The 17,368-nt window shown below is 52.2% G+C and overlaps 11 protein-coding genes across 11 annotated transcripts; 5 read left to right on the top strand and 6 right to left on the bottom strand.

Annotated features, from left to right (window-relative positions):
* Positions 1 to 944: 944 nt before the first annotated feature.
* On the top strand, positions 945 to 1,334 carry PtrM4_106830 (uncharacterized protein; the record flags this gene model as incomplete). The annotated part of the gene is made up of 1 exon (XM_066107718.1): positions 945 to 1,334. One exon carries the CDS (start codon positions 945 to 947, stop codon positions 1,332 to 1,334), a length of 390 nt encoding a protein of 129 aa, XP_065962167.1.
* A 1,201-nt stretch (positions 1,335 to 2,535) lies between these two features.
* Positions 2,536 to 3,371, bottom strand: PtrM4_106820 (Upp, Uracil phosphoribosyltransferase; the record flags this gene model as incomplete). The annotated part of the gene is made up of 2 exons (XM_001936049.1): positions 2,536 to 3,051; positions 3,195 to 3,371. The coding sequence occupies 2 exons, from the start codon at positions 3,369 to 3,371 to the stop codon at positions 2,536 to 2,538; spliced, it is 693 nt and encodes a 230-aa protein (XP_001936084.1).
* A 596-nt stretch (positions 3,372 to 3,967) lies between these two features.
* On the top strand, positions 3,968 to 5,728 carry PtrM4_106810 (CrcB, Integral membrane protein involved in chromosome condensation; the record flags this gene model as incomplete). The annotated part of the gene is made up of 1 exon (XM_001936050.2): positions 3,968 to 5,728. One exon carries the CDS (start codon positions 3,968 to 3,970, stop codon positions 5,726 to 5,728), a length of 1,761 nt encoding a protein of 586 aa, XP_001936085.2.
* A 965-nt stretch (positions 5,729 to 6,693) lies between these two features.
* PtrM4_106800 (uncharacterized protein) lies at positions 6,694 to 8,200 on the bottom strand (the record flags this gene model as incomplete). The annotated part of the gene is made up of 4 exons (XM_066107717.1): positions 6,694 to 6,753; positions 7,187 to 7,299; positions 7,361 to 7,885; positions 7,939 to 8,200. 4 exons carry the CDS (start codon positions 8,198 to 8,200, stop codon positions 6,694 to 6,696), a joined length of 960 nt encoding a protein of 319 aa, XP_065962166.1.
* Positions 8,201 to 8,447: 247 nt separating this feature from the next.
* Positions 8,448 to 8,923, top strand: PtrM4_106790 (mitochondrial 54S ribosomal protein mL43; the record flags this gene model as incomplete). The annotated part of the gene is made up of 2 exons (XM_001936052.2): positions 8,448 to 8,486; positions 8,546 to 8,923. 2 exons carry the CDS (start codon positions 8,448 to 8,450, stop codon positions 8,921 to 8,923), a joined length of 417 nt encoding a protein of 138 aa, XP_001936087.1.
* A 337-nt stretch (positions 8,924 to 9,260) lies between these two features.
* Positions 9,261 to 10,197, bottom strand: PtrM4_106780 (TpiA, Triosephosphate isomerase; the record flags this gene model as incomplete). The annotated part of the gene is made up of 4 exons (XM_001936053.2): positions 9,261 to 9,507; positions 9,556 to 9,946; positions 10,033 to 10,103; positions 10,160 to 10,197. 4 exons carry the CDS (start codon positions 10,195 to 10,197, stop codon positions 9,261 to 9,263), a joined length of 747 nt encoding a protein of 248 aa, XP_001936088.1.
* A 596-nt stretch (positions 10,198 to 10,793) lies between these two features.
* Positions 10,794 to 11,183, top strand: PtrM4_106770 (uncharacterized protein; the record flags this gene model as incomplete). Its single annotated transcript, XM_066107716.1, has 1 exon — positions 10,794 to 11,183. One exon carries the CDS (start codon positions 10,794 to 10,796, stop codon positions 11,181 to 11,183), a length of 390 nt encoding a protein of 129 aa, XP_065962165.1.
* Positions 11,184 to 11,507: 324 nt separating this feature from the next.
* PtrM4_106760 (DUF1308 domain containing protein) lies at positions 11,508 to 13,175 on the bottom strand (the record flags this gene model as incomplete). Its single annotated transcript, XM_001936054.1, has 3 exons — positions 11,508 to 11,688; positions 11,741 to 11,877; positions 11,952 to 13,175. The coding sequence occupies 3 exons, from the start codon at positions 13,173 to 13,175 to the stop codon at positions 11,508 to 11,510; spliced, it is 1,542 nt and encodes a 513-aa protein (XP_001936089.1).
* A 572-nt stretch (positions 13,176 to 13,747) lies between these two features.
* PtrM4_106750 (SRP9-21 domain containing protein) lies at positions 13,748 to 14,305 on the top strand (the record flags this gene model as incomplete). Its single annotated transcript, XM_001936055.2, has 2 exons — positions 13,748 to 13,819; positions 13,874 to 14,305. The coding sequence occupies 2 exons, from the start codon at positions 13,748 to 13,750 to the stop codon at positions 14,303 to 14,305; spliced, it is 504 nt and encodes a 167-aa protein (XP_001936090.2).
* Positions 14,306 to 14,813: 508 nt separating this feature from the next.
* On the bottom strand, positions 14,814 to 15,425 carry PtrM4_106740 (uncharacterized protein; the record flags this gene model as incomplete). The annotated part of the gene is made up of 1 exon (XM_001936056.1): positions 14,814 to 15,425. One exon carries the CDS (start codon positions 15,423 to 15,425, stop codon positions 14,814 to 14,816), a length of 612 nt encoding a protein of 203 aa, XP_001936091.1.
* An 861-nt stretch (positions 15,426 to 16,286) lies between these two features.
* PtrM4_106730 (DUF641 domain containing protein) lies at positions 16,287 to 16,616 on the bottom strand (the record flags this gene model as incomplete). Its single annotated transcript, XM_001936057.1, has 1 exon — positions 16,287 to 16,616. The coding sequence occupies one exon, from the start codon at positions 16,614 to 16,616 to the stop codon at positions 16,287 to 16,289; it is 330 nt and encodes a 109-aa protein (XP_001936092.1).
* Between the last annotated feature and the right edge of the window lie 752 nt (positions 16,617 to 17,368).

The following is a 17,368-nucleotide window of genomic DNA, read 5'->3' as shown; positions in this document are numbered from 1 at the left end:
GCACGAACCCGTGATGAAAACTTGTTTCACTCATACAAAACCCACATCTTGCCCCATCATCAGCGTGTACCTTCCCATTTAGTCCAGTCCAGTGTAAATTTCTCTTATCTCCCTCTCCTTATCCTACAAACGTAGATGCCGAGGTCGACACGATACATAACTACATCCACTAGTTTTTGCATCTATCCACCCTGCGGGCTCCCATATCTACATACAGAAAGAAACAATCGGCCCGTATATCAACCCGCTCAGCCACACTAGTCCATCTACCCCTCGAACCGGCATATTTCCTATTCGCTTATGCGCACTGCACTTGCTTCATCCCGCCCCCTGTCCCGTCCGTTGTTTGCGCCCTTTTTTCGAACTTGCTGCCTCAGAGGAATGTGTTCCGAAATAGGTTGGGTAAGGCGGATTCACAGAGTTACGAGTTATGTCACGCCACTCTTGAGCCACAGGGTGGATAGTGCGGGAATGCACAGCCACGCTGACGCTGCTTTGCTTGATTGACGGGAGATGTACAGGGTCGATCCAGGGTGTTGGGCGTTGTGGGTAGGGTTATGAGAGGGCGTTTTTATGAAAATTGGGAGGTGTGATGGAGAGGAGATGGGTGTTGTGGTAGGATGTGAATGGATGCGTTTTTTGAAGGATAGGGGCGGTGGGTGTAGTGTAGAGGTGATATGTGCTGGATGTGCAAACACCGATTTTTGTACTCGGCCAGGGGGAACAATATCCAGCGTCGGACAGCAACCCACGCATAGTGTGAATATAGCACATCGCGCCCGTGTCACAGAATCCGAACCTCAGCCCCTGGGATGACGTGACCATGAAATAAACCCGCACACATAAACATCTCATCCATCTGCTGTTCTCTAGTGGAAAACCTCAGATCTTCTCTGAATAGACAACTCCAATCATACCTACAAAACAAGCCACATACAAACGCCATGTTGGAACTCACCTTGGTAACAACATTGATCTTAGCCCTCCTCGTCTACCTATTCCAACGCCGACATGACCACCACGATCATGACCACATCGGCCCAGCTAAATCCACCACCCGACGCCGCCGAACACGCGGGCGCCGCGCCATTCTAGAAGCCCAAGATCGCATCGGCGCACATCGTACCTGTCTCTCCATAGCACCAGCACCACCGGCCGCGGAGATTGACCACACGAGCCTGCGAAACCTAGCCAACGACATGCATGGGCGTATTCTCGATGCTGGAGTACCATCATCATCACCATCGCAGCCACAGCCAATTCCCAAACTACGCATCGTCACGCAATACGAGGCCGCACCAGCGGCGGCGGCGACGGTTGGGTGCTGTTGCTGACACGAGAGAGCGGAGAATGGAACAACCAGACATACGCCCGCGTGTTACAAATACGAGAAAGAAAGGCGTCATGACACGGGAATTTGGAAACGCCGATACGGGACGGAAAGGGAAGGAGGAATCGCGAAAGACCAAAAAAGGAAGTTCTGCAATAACAAACACGCCATCGTACACACACACACGACGAGGCGAGGCGAGTCGAAGGCAGATTAACCCGAGCCACGACCAAGGCCACAACCATAGCTAAGAACAAGGATAAGGAGTCAAACCTCTCTCAACCAACGCGAGAAAGACAGAGAAGGAGAGAAAAAAAACAAGAAACATATCTTTACCGGACTTACAGGCACGGATCGCACGCACACCAGCTTTCCCCATCATCTCCGCTCGCACGACGCAGGGCGCAGGGCTCTCCGTCCCAGGCAACCACACAACGGACGCAGGTGCTTTCCGCTGAGAAAGCGTATGCTGCCGTCTTGGGGGTCACCCTGCGTGTGTGTGCGTGCTTTGCTGACAGTCAATACCAATACCAATACGTGCGGCGTGCGGCGTTATTTCTCTCTTTCGATCTCGACGGACCGGACATGTTTTTTGCTCTCACTCTCCAGGGCTTTTTCCAGCGTGACGTCTACTAAGCCAACCAACCCAGTCCAACCAATCCAACCAACCCAACCCAACCCAGCCCAACCGATGTCGGCACCAAGCAAGGGGAAACGACACAACACAAAACAAGGCCGGCGTTTTGTTTCATTTGGGCTCCGAGACGAACTGCCGGGGAACGTCCAAGGCAGCGAACTGGTTTCATGGCAACATGTTTGGCATGGGATGCTGGTGTGAGCTTGGTTTGGGACTTGTGTTTTAGCCCGGGAAGGCAAGAGAAGGCAAGGGAAGCTGGAAGGGGAAAAGTAGACAGGTGGGCACGCTAGGCTGTATCGGGTTGGGGTTCGTTTTTCGATACCTGGGCTAGCGCTAGTTTGGGATGGGTATCATCTGTGCGTTGCCCAGGTGGGACGGACGTGGGGAGCTTGGGTGTAAGTATCACGGAACGCGAAACAAGGGCGATTATGTCAGGTACAAGTATAGTAACGGGAAAAAGCTTCTTTGGCTTCGATGTTGTGTTGGTCATGAAAGTCATTGTCGTTGTTCTATATTGATCTAAATGCATGTAGAATCATTTCATCATATCTCGTGATGCTTAACGGCCTCATTTCCCAAGCGTCAAGAAGAGCCTGTCTCCAATGTCACCAAGACCGGGCTTGATCATACCCTTGTCATCCACGTCCTTGTCACAGCCACCAACCCACACCTCGACGCCTTCCTCCCACTCACTACACGCCTTTTGCAGCCCCTCCTCGGTGGCGAGGATGCTGCACACGATGATGCGCTTGACGCCCCAGTCCTTGAGCGTGTCAATGGCTGCGCAGGCCGTCGCACCCGTGGCGATGATGGGGTCGACGATGATGGCCAGCTCGGGTTGCGGCTTGCTAGCGCCGGATGTGTGTGGCGTATGGTAGGGCAGGTTGTTGTAGTACTCTACGGGTTGTAGGGTCGACTTTTCGCGGTATAGGCCTAGATGGTGGATGGGGACGGGCGTGGGCAGTAGCGAGGAGAGGGCCGGGACCATGGAGAGGCCGGAGCGGAGGATGGGGACGAGCGAGATGGACGAGGGGGAGGGGGAGGTCGTGGCCGTGTCGTACTCGTAGCCGAGGGGGGACTTGTCCTGTGCGTGCGAGGTCTGGTTACTACGAGTCGGTCATAGCATTGCTGGTAATCACACGCATGTTTTGTTTTGCATTGTTATAGTAACGCAGGGAGTGTGATAAATCATGTGCAATGTATGTGATAGTGACCAAAGTTACTTACCGTGCCGTTCTGCTGTGTCTTGAGTGCTGCACCCAAGGCCTCGTAGCCGACCATGAGGGCGAGTTCGTGCACCAGCATCTGCGCATCCTTGGACCCTGTGCTCGCGGATCGGAGCTGTGACAGCTTCGCCTGGAGACAAGGGTGTGTCGAGACGTGGGCGTTCTTTGGGATGGCCATTGTGAAGGAGATGAGGGTTGATGAGGTTGAGATGAGGGTAATCAAATGATAATGAAGCAATTCAACTTGTTTGGATACAAACAGTCATATGCTATTGTGATATTGCAATACTACAGTGCTTGAGACAGGTGAATGAGACGGATAACAAGCAGTGCCATGACAGCACATGTTGCCAATGCTGTCGGGCAGCTCCGTTGGCCTACTGTCGTCGACCCCTGCTGGCGTGCATGGCGGCTGACCGGGCCCTCCCTGCGCCAATCGGACAAAACGGCTGCAACAGAGTCATAGTCGTCGCGTGTTCGCTCTTGGGCCCTTAACTGGGGTTCGATATACTTTGTTATTTGCTTCAGAGCAACCCACTGAGGCGTGGGCTACATATACCCCAACGCGGCTGCATCTTGCTCTTTTGCTACAATTACCTATTACGATTTTTTTTTAATATAGAAAAAAGTACAAGTCCGACATGTTTGCCTTGGGTACCCATGGATCGCGCTGAAGAGAGAATCGAGCGACGGGACGTTATTTGACTTGTCGACATAATCTGTTGTGCACGTCATTGCATATTTTGCCATATGCAGCCACCACACACGGCAGACATGGTTGATATGGCTTTGGGCGACGATGGCCGTACACAGCAGCGCGAGTCCCACTTCAACAGCCAGCGCTCCTCGCACCGCTCTTCGCGCTGCCTCGAGGATGCCCCGGCTGAGCCGCAGACGACGCGCTCACGAACACATAGCGAGCTGCGCACCCTTAGCAGCCATTTTGACCTGGACGACAAGACGGAATACGACCGTGCAGAGAGCATTAATTCAGCTTCGTCACCCGCCCCCAATGTCCCCTACACACGACAACAACGCGATCGACCAGACACGGCCAAGCGGCGCGACAAGAGCAGCATAGGCCGCCGGATATCGCGGAGCACAACAGATTCTCGCATTGCTGGACTAAGAGAAGGAGAAGAACCACTGGCGTCGGAGACGTGGCTTAATTTATACAACGAAACTGCTTTACCGCCAAACCTCCCCACACCGCTGCGCTCACCGCGACCCAGAGGACAGAGAGGGCTGTCAGACCCAACACTTAGAGACGCTTCGCAGGTACGGCGCTCGCGCCTTTCAGACCGCATATTTCCGTCATCGTCGGTATCGCAACTCGACATTACCGCGCTACCCAGCATGAAGCCCGTCAAGGAAGACGACTACAAAGAACATTATGTGCGCTCCCATCGCACACCAGAGGCGCAGAAAGCTTCTCGACTGGCGACAGAACTCTATACCATATCATACCTAATCTTCTTCTCTATCTGGGGAACACTAGCTCGACTGGGCCTACAAGCCCTAACTTTTTACCCAGGCGCGCCAGTCGTCTTCTCAGAGCTCTGGGCAAACGTCGCCGGCACATTTGTAATGGGTTTCCTCTCCGAAGACCGCCGACTCTTCGCCGCGGAATGGGGTAACAACGAGGCCACCCCCGAGCAGCCAACCGACGAACCAGCCACACGTCAGGCCAAAGCGCGACATGGCAAGACCAAAAAGACGATTCCGCTATACATTGGTCTCGCAACCGGGTTTTGCGGCTCCTTCACCTCCTTCTCAAGCTTCATGCGCGACATCTTCCTCGCCCTATCAAACGACCTCCATACCCCCCTCAACCACGCTTACCCAGCCAACCTGCCCCCGCCCTCCATCGCCACCACACTTCCCCGAAACGGTGGATACTCCTTCCTCGCCATCTGCGCTACCATCATCTTAACAATCGCTACATGCTTCGCCGCACTTAAAGTAGGATCGCACCTCGCACTCGCCCTAGACCCATGGACACCTACCCTCCGCTTCCGCCTCACCCGCCGCATCCTCGACCCTATCTTCGTTTTTCTGGGCGCTGGCATCTGGCTCGGAGCCGTCGTCATGGCCACAGTACCTCCACACGACACGTGGCGCAGCCAGGCCCTCTTCGCCTGTGTTTTCGCTCCTCCAGGCGCTATACTACGCTACTACATCAGCCTGCACATGAACCCCATGTCGCCAGCTTTCCCCCTCGGAACCTTTACCGTGAATGTCTTCGGTACTGCTGTCCTCGGCATGGCGTTTGACCTCCAGCACGTGCAGCTTAGTAGCACGGGACTTGTGGGTGGGGGTCTGGTAGGTTGCCAGATTCTACAGGGTATCATGGATGGCTTTTGTGGCTGTCTTACTACCGTGTCGACGTGGATTGTTGAACTAGATGCCCTGGCCAGGGGCAAAGCCTATGTTTATGGGGGCGGCAGTGTGGTCGCTGGATTGGGCTTGTTGCTGGTGGTTATGGGGAGTGTGAGATGGACGCTTGGGTGGCAGGATTTGGTTTGTCTTGTTTGAATGATGTTGTTTTTTTGCGAACATTACTAATGAACGGTCATGGGTTTGGCCGGATTGGCATGATCTAATGTGTTTGAGATGATGAGAGCATCTTAATGGGTTGGCATGATCTAAAGTACCGGTCGGACGCATTTTCAACACTAACTAACTGCCATATACGATTATGTATGCTGGTTGGTTAGAGTGACGTAGAGAGTAGAATAGACCTTTAGAGAGAGAGAGAGAGAGAGACGCGTGCATGTAGATTACGATACCCACAATTCCTATTATTTATGTTTTTCGTTTAAATTCGAATTACTTATCTTCACATTCATGTCTAGAAGACAGTCCGCTTCATGGTATAGTTGGTAGTATTACCACACTATCCACACCATCTTCGTAGACAAACCGCTCCACCCGAGTAAACATATACACACACGTACATTACCAGCACATATAAGAAAAGCTTTTGATAAATCTACCTAACACACTCTGCCCTACCCTACCCATATACGCTAGATAAAAGCCCACAAAGTTCGGAGCATCATAAACTCCTTACCCGTTAGCCTTACCTTTCACACGCACCAGCATAATGACACACGGTACGGCACCGGTAACGATAACACTTCCTAATAAACTTACAAACCACGGGAATAAAAACTACCTACCTATGCAGCCTCTCTACAGAGACCGAAAAACAGGAAAGCGAATAAAGAGCAACGAAAAAAAATGTGATAAGACATGCAGAAGAAAAGGATTCACCTGTTGCCATGCCACACCCGTTCGCGATAAAACAGAAAAGTCCAGTCAAGTCCAGCTCCATCCTACCAGTCCGTGTTTGTGGCGTATCTCATAAAACTTTGTTGATGGAAAGGGTATAAAACTGCTGTTGCGTAAAGGTGATGTTGGCTGTACCTTTTTACTTTTCTCTTCTGTTTGGCGAATTGGACATGACAATAGTGTTGTAGAGCGCGCAACGCGAGTCATTAGACGGATCCCGAATGAAGCAAGCCTAGGAGTGGGTTGAATGTACGCTTCTTACCCTCCTATACCGTGTTTTGTGTTTTGTATGTTTGTGTGTTGCTGTGTCGTACGTGTGAAGAGCTAGACAAGAAGTCGATCTTACCCTCACAGACGGAAAAAAGGGTCAAGGCGAAGAAAGGGGAGGTAACCTTTTTGACAAACCCTTGCAAGAAAATACCTCAGGCCTTGGGCCAGCCTAGTATCGTCGTCGGGTTCGTGAGTCGTCGTAGCTGTCACCCTCGTATGGTCGCTTTCGGGAGCCATCATCGCGACTGTCGCGCCCGTCTCGGCTGCCTCCACCATACCCACCGTCGCGGTCGCGGTATCGGTCCCTGCTGCCGAGTGGTTCGTTATTAGCGCCGCTGGATCCTCGATCATAGCCGCCACCACCACCACCACCGCGTCGATCGTCGAATCGATCACCTCCACTGCGGTCGCCGCCAAAGCCACCCCTACCTCCACGATCGCCACCGAAACCTCCGCCTCGCGGGCCTCGAGGTCCGGCAGGTGCACCATCTGGGGGTCCACCGTAGCCGCCTGGTTGGTAGCCGATACCTCCACGGCCACCGCTAAAGCCACCACCTCCTCGACCTCCTCCGCCATATCCTCCTCGGAAGCCTCCTCGGTCACCCCCAAATCCACCCCTGAAGCCGCCTCCGCCGCCGCCTCCGCCTCCGCCACGTCCGCCGAAACCGCCGCTCTGGAAGCCACCGCGTCCACCAAAGCCACCAGGACCTGCTGGGGCAGCTCCAAAGCCGCCGGGAGCAGCGGGACCACGAGCAGACGGGCCCTTGGTGTAGCCTCGACCACCGAGCCCGCCACCAAAGCGACGAGGACGCCATCCAGATACGGTGCGGCCGCGCTCGACGTCGACGAGGACGCGTCGGTCTTTGATCTTGATTCCGTCGGTTTCCTTGTACGCGGCTTTCATGTCCTTTTCGCGCTCGAAGACGATGAAAGCATAACCGCGCTTTCGCTTCTTCAGTGGTGCGTCGGCGGGTTGGGTAACGTCCTCGACGATGCGAATGCGCTCAATTGGACCGTAGCGACCGAATTCGCGCTCGAGGTCGTCGGAAGTGACACCATAAGCAAGGCGCGATACGAATAGAGTCTTGAAGGCGTCGCCCTGAACCTTTGGATCCTCAGACGGTTTATCTGTATAATGTTAGTAAATGAAGAAAATAACAGTGCGCGGGGTGATGTCGTACAGTCTTTGACACCTTCGGTAATCAACTTCTCCTGTTTCTCCTTCTTCTCCAGCTTCTTGCGATCGCGCTTCTGCAGCCAACTGTCGGTCGGCACATAGCCATCGTTGTCCTTGTACTCGCGCAGAGCGTCCATGTACTGTCCGATGCCGCCAATCTTGGGCGTGCACCGCTTCTCGGGCGCGTGGTCGGCTGGTTCAACCCATCGCAGCGGCGGACGCGGGGCGAACAGGTTCAACAGCATGGGCGGGAGTAAATGCGTCATGATGAATTAACTTCTGGAATGCGCTCCAGATGGCGATGTGAGATAGTTGGAATACTCCGAGTGGAGGGAATGGCGATGAAGGTTGGTGTTGGGGGATCGCTTTCGACGAGGAAGCTGCGACGCGCAGTTCGCACTAGCGCAATCTTAGGCTGCAACCACGGCACGTGAGGGAAGCTGGCCAAAGTTTGGCTGATTACATAGGGTAGGTGAGAGAGAAGCACCGTCACTACCGCCATTGAACGTCAACATGCCTCTCTCGGCTATCAAGACGGTCGCAAAGCCTCAAGTACGTCCCTGGTGAAACTCTGCCTCTATCCACCTTGCTCGGTGCTCATAAATTCGCAGAATGGCGTGGGCGCCTTTATCCTGCCCTGCAAATCCATAACCTTCCACTACTGCAACTGGTGGGGCTCCTCCCGGGGCATGAATGCCTTCCTCAAGACCTCGTTGCCTACATTCGCAAAGCGCAATCCTCAGATCGAAATCTCTGTCAGCCCGCGGCCAAGGCACCACCCCGTAATTATTGCAAACTACATCAACGGTGCACAACGGGCCATTTGTGTCAGGAACCTGCAAAACGAGGGTGTAAGGGAAAAGGCGGAAATGTTGAGGAATAGCACGGGAGAGAAGAATAGGAAGCTGGATGGACGGCCGGTGAAGAGTCTCAACGAGAGTGTTAGGGGTATCTGGAGTCCGTTCCACGGAAGCAAAATTAAGATATGAGGGGCATGAGGGATACCTGATTGCTGAACATGAAGAGCCTGGAAGATTACGATGGTTGAATTGGAAGAAGCAGGAATACAGGCTGAGAATCACGTGGATACGCCAAATAACGTCCCACCAGGTGTAAGAGAAGCATCGGTGGCGCACATTGAATTGACCATGCATAGCGTCTGTACAAACAATGTATCAAATACAAAACATCATGCATCATATCAAATCCTCATATGGTCTGTCATATGTGTCTATTGTGCTGTGCTGAGTTTATATAACTCTAGCCAACATTCCTAACATATTCGTCGTGATCAGTCATCTACAGACGAGCCTCGCCGCCATAAATTCATGCCTGCTTGCTGTTGATAATGTCGACAAACGCAGGCTTCAAGCTAGCACCACCGACAAGGAATCCATCAATGTCGGCCTGCTTGGCCAGCTCCTTGCAGTTCTTCTCCGAGACACTGCCTCCGTACAGGATGCGCGTCTTCTCGGCCGCCTCAGCAGAGATTTCCTTCTTGAGCCACTCACGGAGAGCGGCGTGTACTTCTTGTGCTTGTTCAGTGGTGGCGACCTTGCCGGTACCGATGGCCCTGTTGTTCGTTAGTACATATTCAAAATCTTCCTAATTCAAGACTTACCAGATAGGCTCGTAGGCGACGACAATCTTGCTCCAGTCCTTGACCTTGTCTGCAACGGCCTTGAGCTGCTTGGTGACAACGTTGACCGTCTCACCTGCCTCACGCTGCTCGAGGCTCTCACCGCAGCACAGAATCACACCGAGACCACCGTCGATAGCTGCCTTAGTCTTGCTCGCAACAAAGTCGTCGGTCTCTTGTAGGATTTGGCGGCGCTCGGAGTGACCGATAAGAGTCCAGGTGACACCGCTGTCCTTGAGTTGCTCGACGGAGATCTCACCAGTAAAGGCACCGTTGGGCTTGTCGAAGATGTTTTGCGAGGCGACTTCGATTTCCTTGCGGAGCTGCTGGCGTGTGGGGAGGAGGTACAGGGATGGGGGTGCGATGACGACCTCTGTCGGAGTGTTAGCATGTTGCTTTTGCAGTGGTCTGATCTACGTTTTGAAGCTCTTATGCCGGGAAAGGAAGTCTCTAGCATACCTGTGTTGGGGTCAAGCTGGGCCTTGTTGAGATTCTCTACGATGTCGGTGATCGATTTCATCGTACCGTTCCTTTACAACTGTCAGCTTCTTCCCGTTGTTGTGCAAGCACAGTGCGTCTAACATACATCTTGAAGTTTCCACCGACGAAAAACTGGCGACCCATTTTGGCGATTGTTGTATGAGACTGACTACAAAGGTGTGTATAAAGAAGTGTAGTGTTGAGGTTCAAAAGTTGAATTGAGCTTGAAGTGTGAAGTGAGTTGGAACTGCAATGCGTTGTTGAGCTGAGCTACTCTAGTTAATAGAGTTTGGCGGGGGTACGCGGGGCAGCTCGAGTGACGTCTGACAGTCTAGGAGCATTTCGCCGGAACTCGGGCTTGCCTCTGCCACGGCTTGGGCGAAGGGATTGCAAAACACTGGAGATGCGGACCCCATGTTGAAATCTCTTCCTTCCATTGGCAACTGTCGCGATTTCGATACTCTCCGGAGGCGTTGCGGCATATCTTCCGGCCGGTGAAGAGCCATGCGCGGACCCATTAGCCCATGATAGTATCCGGTCAACTATCTCTTTTCGAATATAGCTAGCAATATCTGATGCTATCCAAGATTCATCAATTGCACAATGTTTTCAGAGAAAAGCACAATGATGAAAGACCGACCCACCGATCGTCCCGCAATCCTCCTTGGCTCAGCCTCACCATGCCGACCTCTTCAGAACCCGGCACGCATCATTGACCACACCACGCCATGTCTGATACCATGAAAACTCCCACCACTCCAGCACCAGTAGTACATGGCTTATCCGTCACGCCACTCACGCAATGCACGCACTGGCACTCTTCGCTCGACATCATCGCCATCAAGCACTTTTGCTGCAACAAGTTCTACGCATGCATTACTTGCCACAACGTATGCGAGACACACTGCCCCAGCGTCTGGCCACAGACTCGGCGGGACGAAATGGCGGTGTTGTGTGGACAGTGCAAGCATGTGCTGACTATCGACGAGTACATGAAGAGCGGAAGCAAGTGCACGGTCTGTGGCAGCGGGTTTAACCCAGGTTGCAAGAACCATTGGGACTTGTACTTTGAGATTGATGCTAAGGATACTGTGCAAGCTGCATGTTCTAGAAATTCTCATCTGGATTGATGTAGTCATCACAGACTGGCACTTCACGCCGATGGATTCCGGTATGAATATGGATGGAGTTTGTACGCATGAGAGTCTCATTACCACGCCACGCTCTTTCAAGAAAAGCATAGCATGCCACTATCAAAAATCTTACGAGGAAAATCTCGTTGGAATTGCGAGCAATTTCTGCTACTCCGCATCCCCTTCCTACCCTCCCCTACCCATCCCCTGCTTCCACACTGCCAGTTCTTCCTCCGTCCCCATCCCCGGCCGCGGTTTCCGAAATGCACGTGTTGCCCCTATCCATGCCGTCTCAGCTCAGCTCAGCTCTGCTCAATTGCTCTACTTCCGCCGCCCATGCTTCGCAATCAGACTCCGCGACTCACCGCACAGCCAGATATGCGGCCCAGCTTCTCCATCTTTCAAGCCGTGCTCATTGATGAGTGTTTCAATTTGCCGGATACGACCGCGGTTTGCGCTCAAAGTAGTAAGAGTGCGTGCCCAGCCGTGGAGAAATATGGATCTTTAGACGCGTTAGTTGGGCACGGGAAGTGCTGGTTGTGAGGATGACGTACTTGTTCAGGAGACCTAGTTGGTTGGCGATTTCTTTTGCTACTTCTGGAAGGCCGTCGGTGATGGTGTCTAGGTTGACGGACTCGACTTTTATGGGTAGTACGAAGCCTGGGGGAGGTGGATAATCGGAGATACTTGTCTGGAGGTAGGCTTAGTAATGCATACGTGAATTCAGAGGCTCTTAGCTTGGAGTATTCAGGAGAAACAACATACCCATTCTGCGACCAGCTCTTCCGAAGTCTTTGACTCACAGTCGCCTTGTCCAAGTAGGAGATTCGCTCTCGACTTCTCCGTATCAGTAGCCAGAGTCTCTACTATGAGATTCATCTGATCAGCCGCTTCGCGTGTGCATACCATTGGATGAGCTCCAATAGCAGGATACAGATGTGTTGGAAGTAAATGTTCTTCAGCCTCCTCGTTGATCTGTGCCCGTACCTCCCCAGGATACCAGTCCAGTATCGGACATGGGTTATGCGAGATATCAGAGATGAGTGCCAGCAAAATCGTACAATCGATGTTCAGCGTTTCAGACAGAGCGCGTGACCGATCGATGAGTAATTGCGGGAGGACTTCGTTGATGGGAAGTGCTGGAGGGATGTCACCACCACACTGTACGATAGCACCCGTTGCACGGATTTTGTTGATAATCATGTCGATTGCCGGTGTTTTTCCAGATTCGATACGCGTTAGTACGAAGCGCACTTTGGGTCGGCGGCCTCGTATAGGATTTGCACAAGCTGCCCGTGCGAGTTCACGCGCGTTTCGTACAACATCTACTTGGTCTTCGTCATCTTCGTCGTCATCTGGCTGTACAGTGGGTATATCCTCATCTTCGTCAGAGTCAGAATCGTTCATCCAGCCCAACTTTGCCAGATCGAAGAGAAGTCGCTTTTCAGACACCGTAGAGATGCGGATCCATTCCATGCCTTCTTCAGCAACAATGTCGACTAGGGCGGCAGTCTTAGCCTTGGATTTGGCTTGACTGCCCTTTGCCAGACTGAGTCCTTTGGAAGTGCTTTTGCCAGCTGGCACGGTATGTCGGGCCCAAAAGAAGTACTTTCGAAAGCCCTGTAGTCCCGACGAACGTTTTGCTGCACTCCATAATGCTTCGTAATAGAGAAGGTTAGATGAAACAATATAGTGTCTAGCCTTTTCCTCGTCCATATTGGATCCTGCTAGCTTTGTGAGGAAGGCCAGCTCGTTGCGCATGTCATTGCGGAGATTCCGGTATTCGACGGGGTGCTGGACTTTTCCCACTTTTTGCTTTTCGAGAACGGCGGAGACGTAGGTTTCTACTTCAGAGTGAAGATTCTGACCGCGTTGAACTAAGCTCTGTATGGTGGCTTCGAGCTCGGCCCGCGAAGTGGCAGTTTTGTCATTTGCAGCGGCGGCTTCCAATTTGAGATTTCCTAGGTCTTCGCTCAGGGAGTCTGGCATGTTGGAAAGGACGAAGTTGTAGGTGGATATTGAGACACTAGGGTTAAGTTTTAGTTCTGTGAGGACATCTAGCCGTTGTGGTTGATTAGTTGATGCGCTAGTTGTGTTTTCGTGGTGTAGTCAAGTGAGGTGGAGAGGAATTTGGAATGGGCCACTAGATCGTACCAAGAAACAAATCCACTTATCACTCTGAGTATTCGTTCAAAATTGATGCCCAGAAAGAAGACATGTTCTTGTATAGAGATGCATTTTTCTCATGAACGGTGGGGCAGAAAAGTCCACAGCTTCAGCCCTTCCCTTAAGCCACGGCGTCAGTGAGTCACGAAGTTGCCTGATTCAATGCATGTGCATTTTTGCCGCTCTTGAACTTTTTATCATTTCTTGATCGGTGCTTGATATTTCATGTCACCGTCTCCACAGTCGCGTGCGCGAGGAAACTGGAGGGTTGCAGTTCTGGACCGACGTTCCTCCGGTAAGCGTGACCCGGCCAAAAGTTGCCCGCATCTTGAACGCGAACGCACCAACCATCCTTCACCTTCCGATTACCCCAGACGTCACCCCCGGCCTACACAATGCCCTACTTCACCACCAGCGCCGAGTGGTTAGAGCAGTCGTCGCTACTGCTTAAAGCACGCCCAACTTCCGTACGAGCCAGCTTCTTCCTGCGCATGCGATCCGCCATCTAATGGAGCTATTAGACACGAATCACGTCCAAATACACCGTGTTGAAGCCCACGCCATCCAAAATCGCAAAGCGAAAAGCCTACGAGGCCAAGAGGGCATCAAGACCCGCTGACACAACGCGGACGTCGTCGCCGCCGCCGCAATCGCAAGACGTCGAGGAAGTCACGGTTACCTTTACATTGAAGACATACGACCCGGCATCGGGAACGTCATTGAAATATGAGACAACCAAGGGTGCAGAGGTTGGAAGGCTAATCGGGAACTTGGGGAGACTAGGTCGACACATGGCCGCGCTCCCGGAGCTTGCAGAAGAGTCAGCTGCCGGTGAGGGCGCATCAGCACCACAGGCTGATGAGAGCGGAGATGTCAAAATGGGTGGGGTCCCTGCGGATCCCAAGGCCGGCACAGGTACGGGTGGCAAGAAGAAAAAGAAGGGTAAGAAATGATTGGTCGGCACATGGTTACGATCACGATTCACGGGCATTCGCATGCTGTCAGCGTGTTCAGCGCATCCAGAGATTGACGGCAGGGAAAGGCGAGGAAAAGGGGGAAATTATCATGGCCACTACTATCTCAGCATTTGCATGCAGATGAGGGCTAAAAATACTCATTATGACTACCGAATGGAGATACCCAGTCCTGCATCTACCATGTCTTCCGGTGAGGTCCGCGCTGACATGAGCATCGTATCACGTGTCCTTTTGGCCTTCGAGTAGGTCTGCGAGCCCATATCGCTACCAGAGAATGGTGAGTACAATTCACGAGTCCGCTGTCATGAGTATTGTAACATGACAAGATTCACTTTGATATATCATAACAACAAAGTTCTCGCACCATGTTGATTGATCAAGGTTATGAGCAAACAGCAACAACAGACCAACTCTCCTGCTCAAACCAGACACATTTCCGAAGATTATCCCTCCAAACAGTTTGCTAGAATCCTCCTTGAACAATCTAGTTCGCCGGCTTCACCTCTGGAGCGTCAACCTTGAAATTGTTAAACTTGTCCGGAGCGCCCCCTCCGGATTTCATGATAGCGTCCATTTCATCCTTTTCGTCCTGGGTCATGCCCTCTTTGGTGTAGTGTTGTTGTTTCTTGCTGTCCCACCAGCCGGCGAATTCCTGTGAGGAGGTGCATTTATGGTCACCTCGATCCGCCCTCTTAAGTTGGTTAGGGTTAGGCTTGTACCAGCTGGCGCCGGTACCCGGTACGTCGATGCAAGTTTCAAAGTAAGTGACGTCCTTTGCGACTGTCTCGGTTCCGCATTGAAGCGGTAGCTTGGTGGCATTATCGAGGCCTGGGCCGGCCCTCCAGAGCTGGAAGACCTTGTTTGCGGGTGACCAGACCTGGAGCTTGGCGGATTGGATCCCGGTCCACTGCTTCTCGACGGCTTCGGTAGCGTTGTTCGTTCCGCGGTAGGACAGGGCACAGGTCTGCGGGCCAATGTCCTTGAAGAAAGTACCGCATCCACCGCAGCCAGGCTGGAAGTAGGTGTAGATGTTTGCGGCAGAAACCACGGAGCCGAGGGTGCTCAAGGTAGCGAGGGTAGCGAGGTTGAGAAGCATGGTGATGGTGGTCAAAGACTTTGGTACAACTGTTGTGTTGGTTGTGTAGTCAAGAGTACAGAGATGTTGTGCTTGCAGATATGAACGTGGGCAGTAACACGCCTATTTATACCACCAGAGATCAGCGGTTGTCACTGCAACCACCAAAGTTACACCGATACTTCATCAGGTGGATATTAGCGTAAGCACCGAATCACCACGGGTGAACATGGTCTCTCCTGCTGGTCTTACTTAGCGCACCCGATGGCCACGAGAGAACGAGAGTGATAAGGTTCAGTGCCGAAGTAAGCACCGCCTTGGGACGCGTATGACGGTCATTTTGCATCTCGCGATCGATGCTCTTTACTCAGACTCGGGGGTTGGGGAATGTGATTGACAAGAGTTCCATCGCCGAAGTAAGCACCGAGTTACGACGTCGATGTTGGCTCTCGCAGATCCTTCTTACTTTGTTATCTCGGAGGTATGATCGCGCTTGGCACTACAAAAGTTCATGTGCTGGCCGTGAGGTACATCACCAATTACCGTGGTTGGGGACGTGTTTACCAAGCGCATGTCGTGCATTGTGAAAAAGCTACTAAGTCTGGTTCCATGTCCAACATGAGTGAACCACAACTGTAGAACCACCCGCAGTTAAGGTGCGATACAAAGGCACTAGATGTCTGCATCTTTCAAATTTTCCGTCCTATGAACTTCGGTCGATGTCATCGCAAGATCGCCGCTAACATGCCCCATAAGCGGCAAAATATAAAAAAAGTCTGGGCTGACCCTCATGCCATATGTGAGTACACCACACTGATCGACAGAGCAAGATTACTCCTGTCGATCGGACAAGGAAACCACCGCACCGTGCTGGATAACATGCTACTTGGACATCGAATACATGCGCCTTGCACGCTTTGCCATGCGTCGCTTGGCTAATTGGTGTTTCTCGTGTTTGCGCTTTGCTGTCTTGTCCATGTCCACCACCTTGCTCTGATCCTGCGCACGAATCTCCGCCTCGGTCTTGCCCACAAGAATCCACTCAGTCTTGTCTTGGTCGTCTAGAACGGCCTGCTCGTCGACGAGTTCCCAATCTTCCTGATCCTTTGCGCCTGGCTTGGCTGTATGAAGATCCGCGTTGTTGGTTCGGCGCAGGAAGTCGTCGAGCTGCGACTTTGATGTGTTTTCAGTGGCGGTGTTTGTCGAGGGCATTTTTCGCTTTGATTGTGGGGTAAGTTGTGGTAGGTAGTATGAGCGACCGGTATATAACAGGCATGGATATATGGTATGTGTAGCGACTAAGTGGTGGAGAGTGCGACGTCTGTGTATGGACTGACCAAAGGCAACAGTTATTTGAACTTGCCAGGGCGCCTCGGTGGCAACCGCTGTTCACGACTGGCTGCGACAGCAGTGAGTGAATTCAAGTACGCCTTTATCGATAGCTTGCCTGGTTGCCACTCTGTGATTGCAACAGTGAATGGTGCGCGAATCACCCCATACGATGTAGCGGATTGCATTGACAAATGTGCACTGGATGGCGATTTTGCGAATAACTGCCAGGAAGAGTCACGAACCTCTCTGAGTTCGAATCTATACAACAACCAAACTGAGACTTGTGTGGGTACATATTCCAAGGTGCTTGTGGGTTGTTCGAAAGCCCAATTCGACGATTCGCATCATTTCACATACTGCAAAGAACGACGAATTTGTATCAACACCATTGGATTGAGAAGTGGGCTATGCTTAACAGCTTTCGTCGATTCCGTAATTTTTACACTTGCTTGCCTCTTCACAACTTGCATGTAGCCGGATCTGCCGTGCTATCAGCACTGACAAGAAGCTCTGTTGGAATTATACAATCTGTTGAGACAAAAAGTGAACACTCTTTGCCACTGCGTTGATTGGTATAGATACCTTTCTAACACACCCCCGCAATCAAGGCAGGGGGACAAAGTAATGCGAGC

This window comes from Pyrenophora tritici-repentis, chromosome 5 (assembly GCF_003171515.1).
Source record: "Pyrenophora tritici-repentis strain M4 chromosome 5, whole genome shotgun sequence".
Classification (NCBI taxonomy): domain Eukaryota; kingdom Fungi; phylum Ascomycota; class Dothideomycetes; order Pleosporales; family Pleosporaceae; genus Pyrenophora; species Pyrenophora tritici-repentis.
The sequence above is the reverse complement of the archived record's forward strand: the minus strand, read 5'-3'. Positions and strand labels throughout refer to the sequence as shown.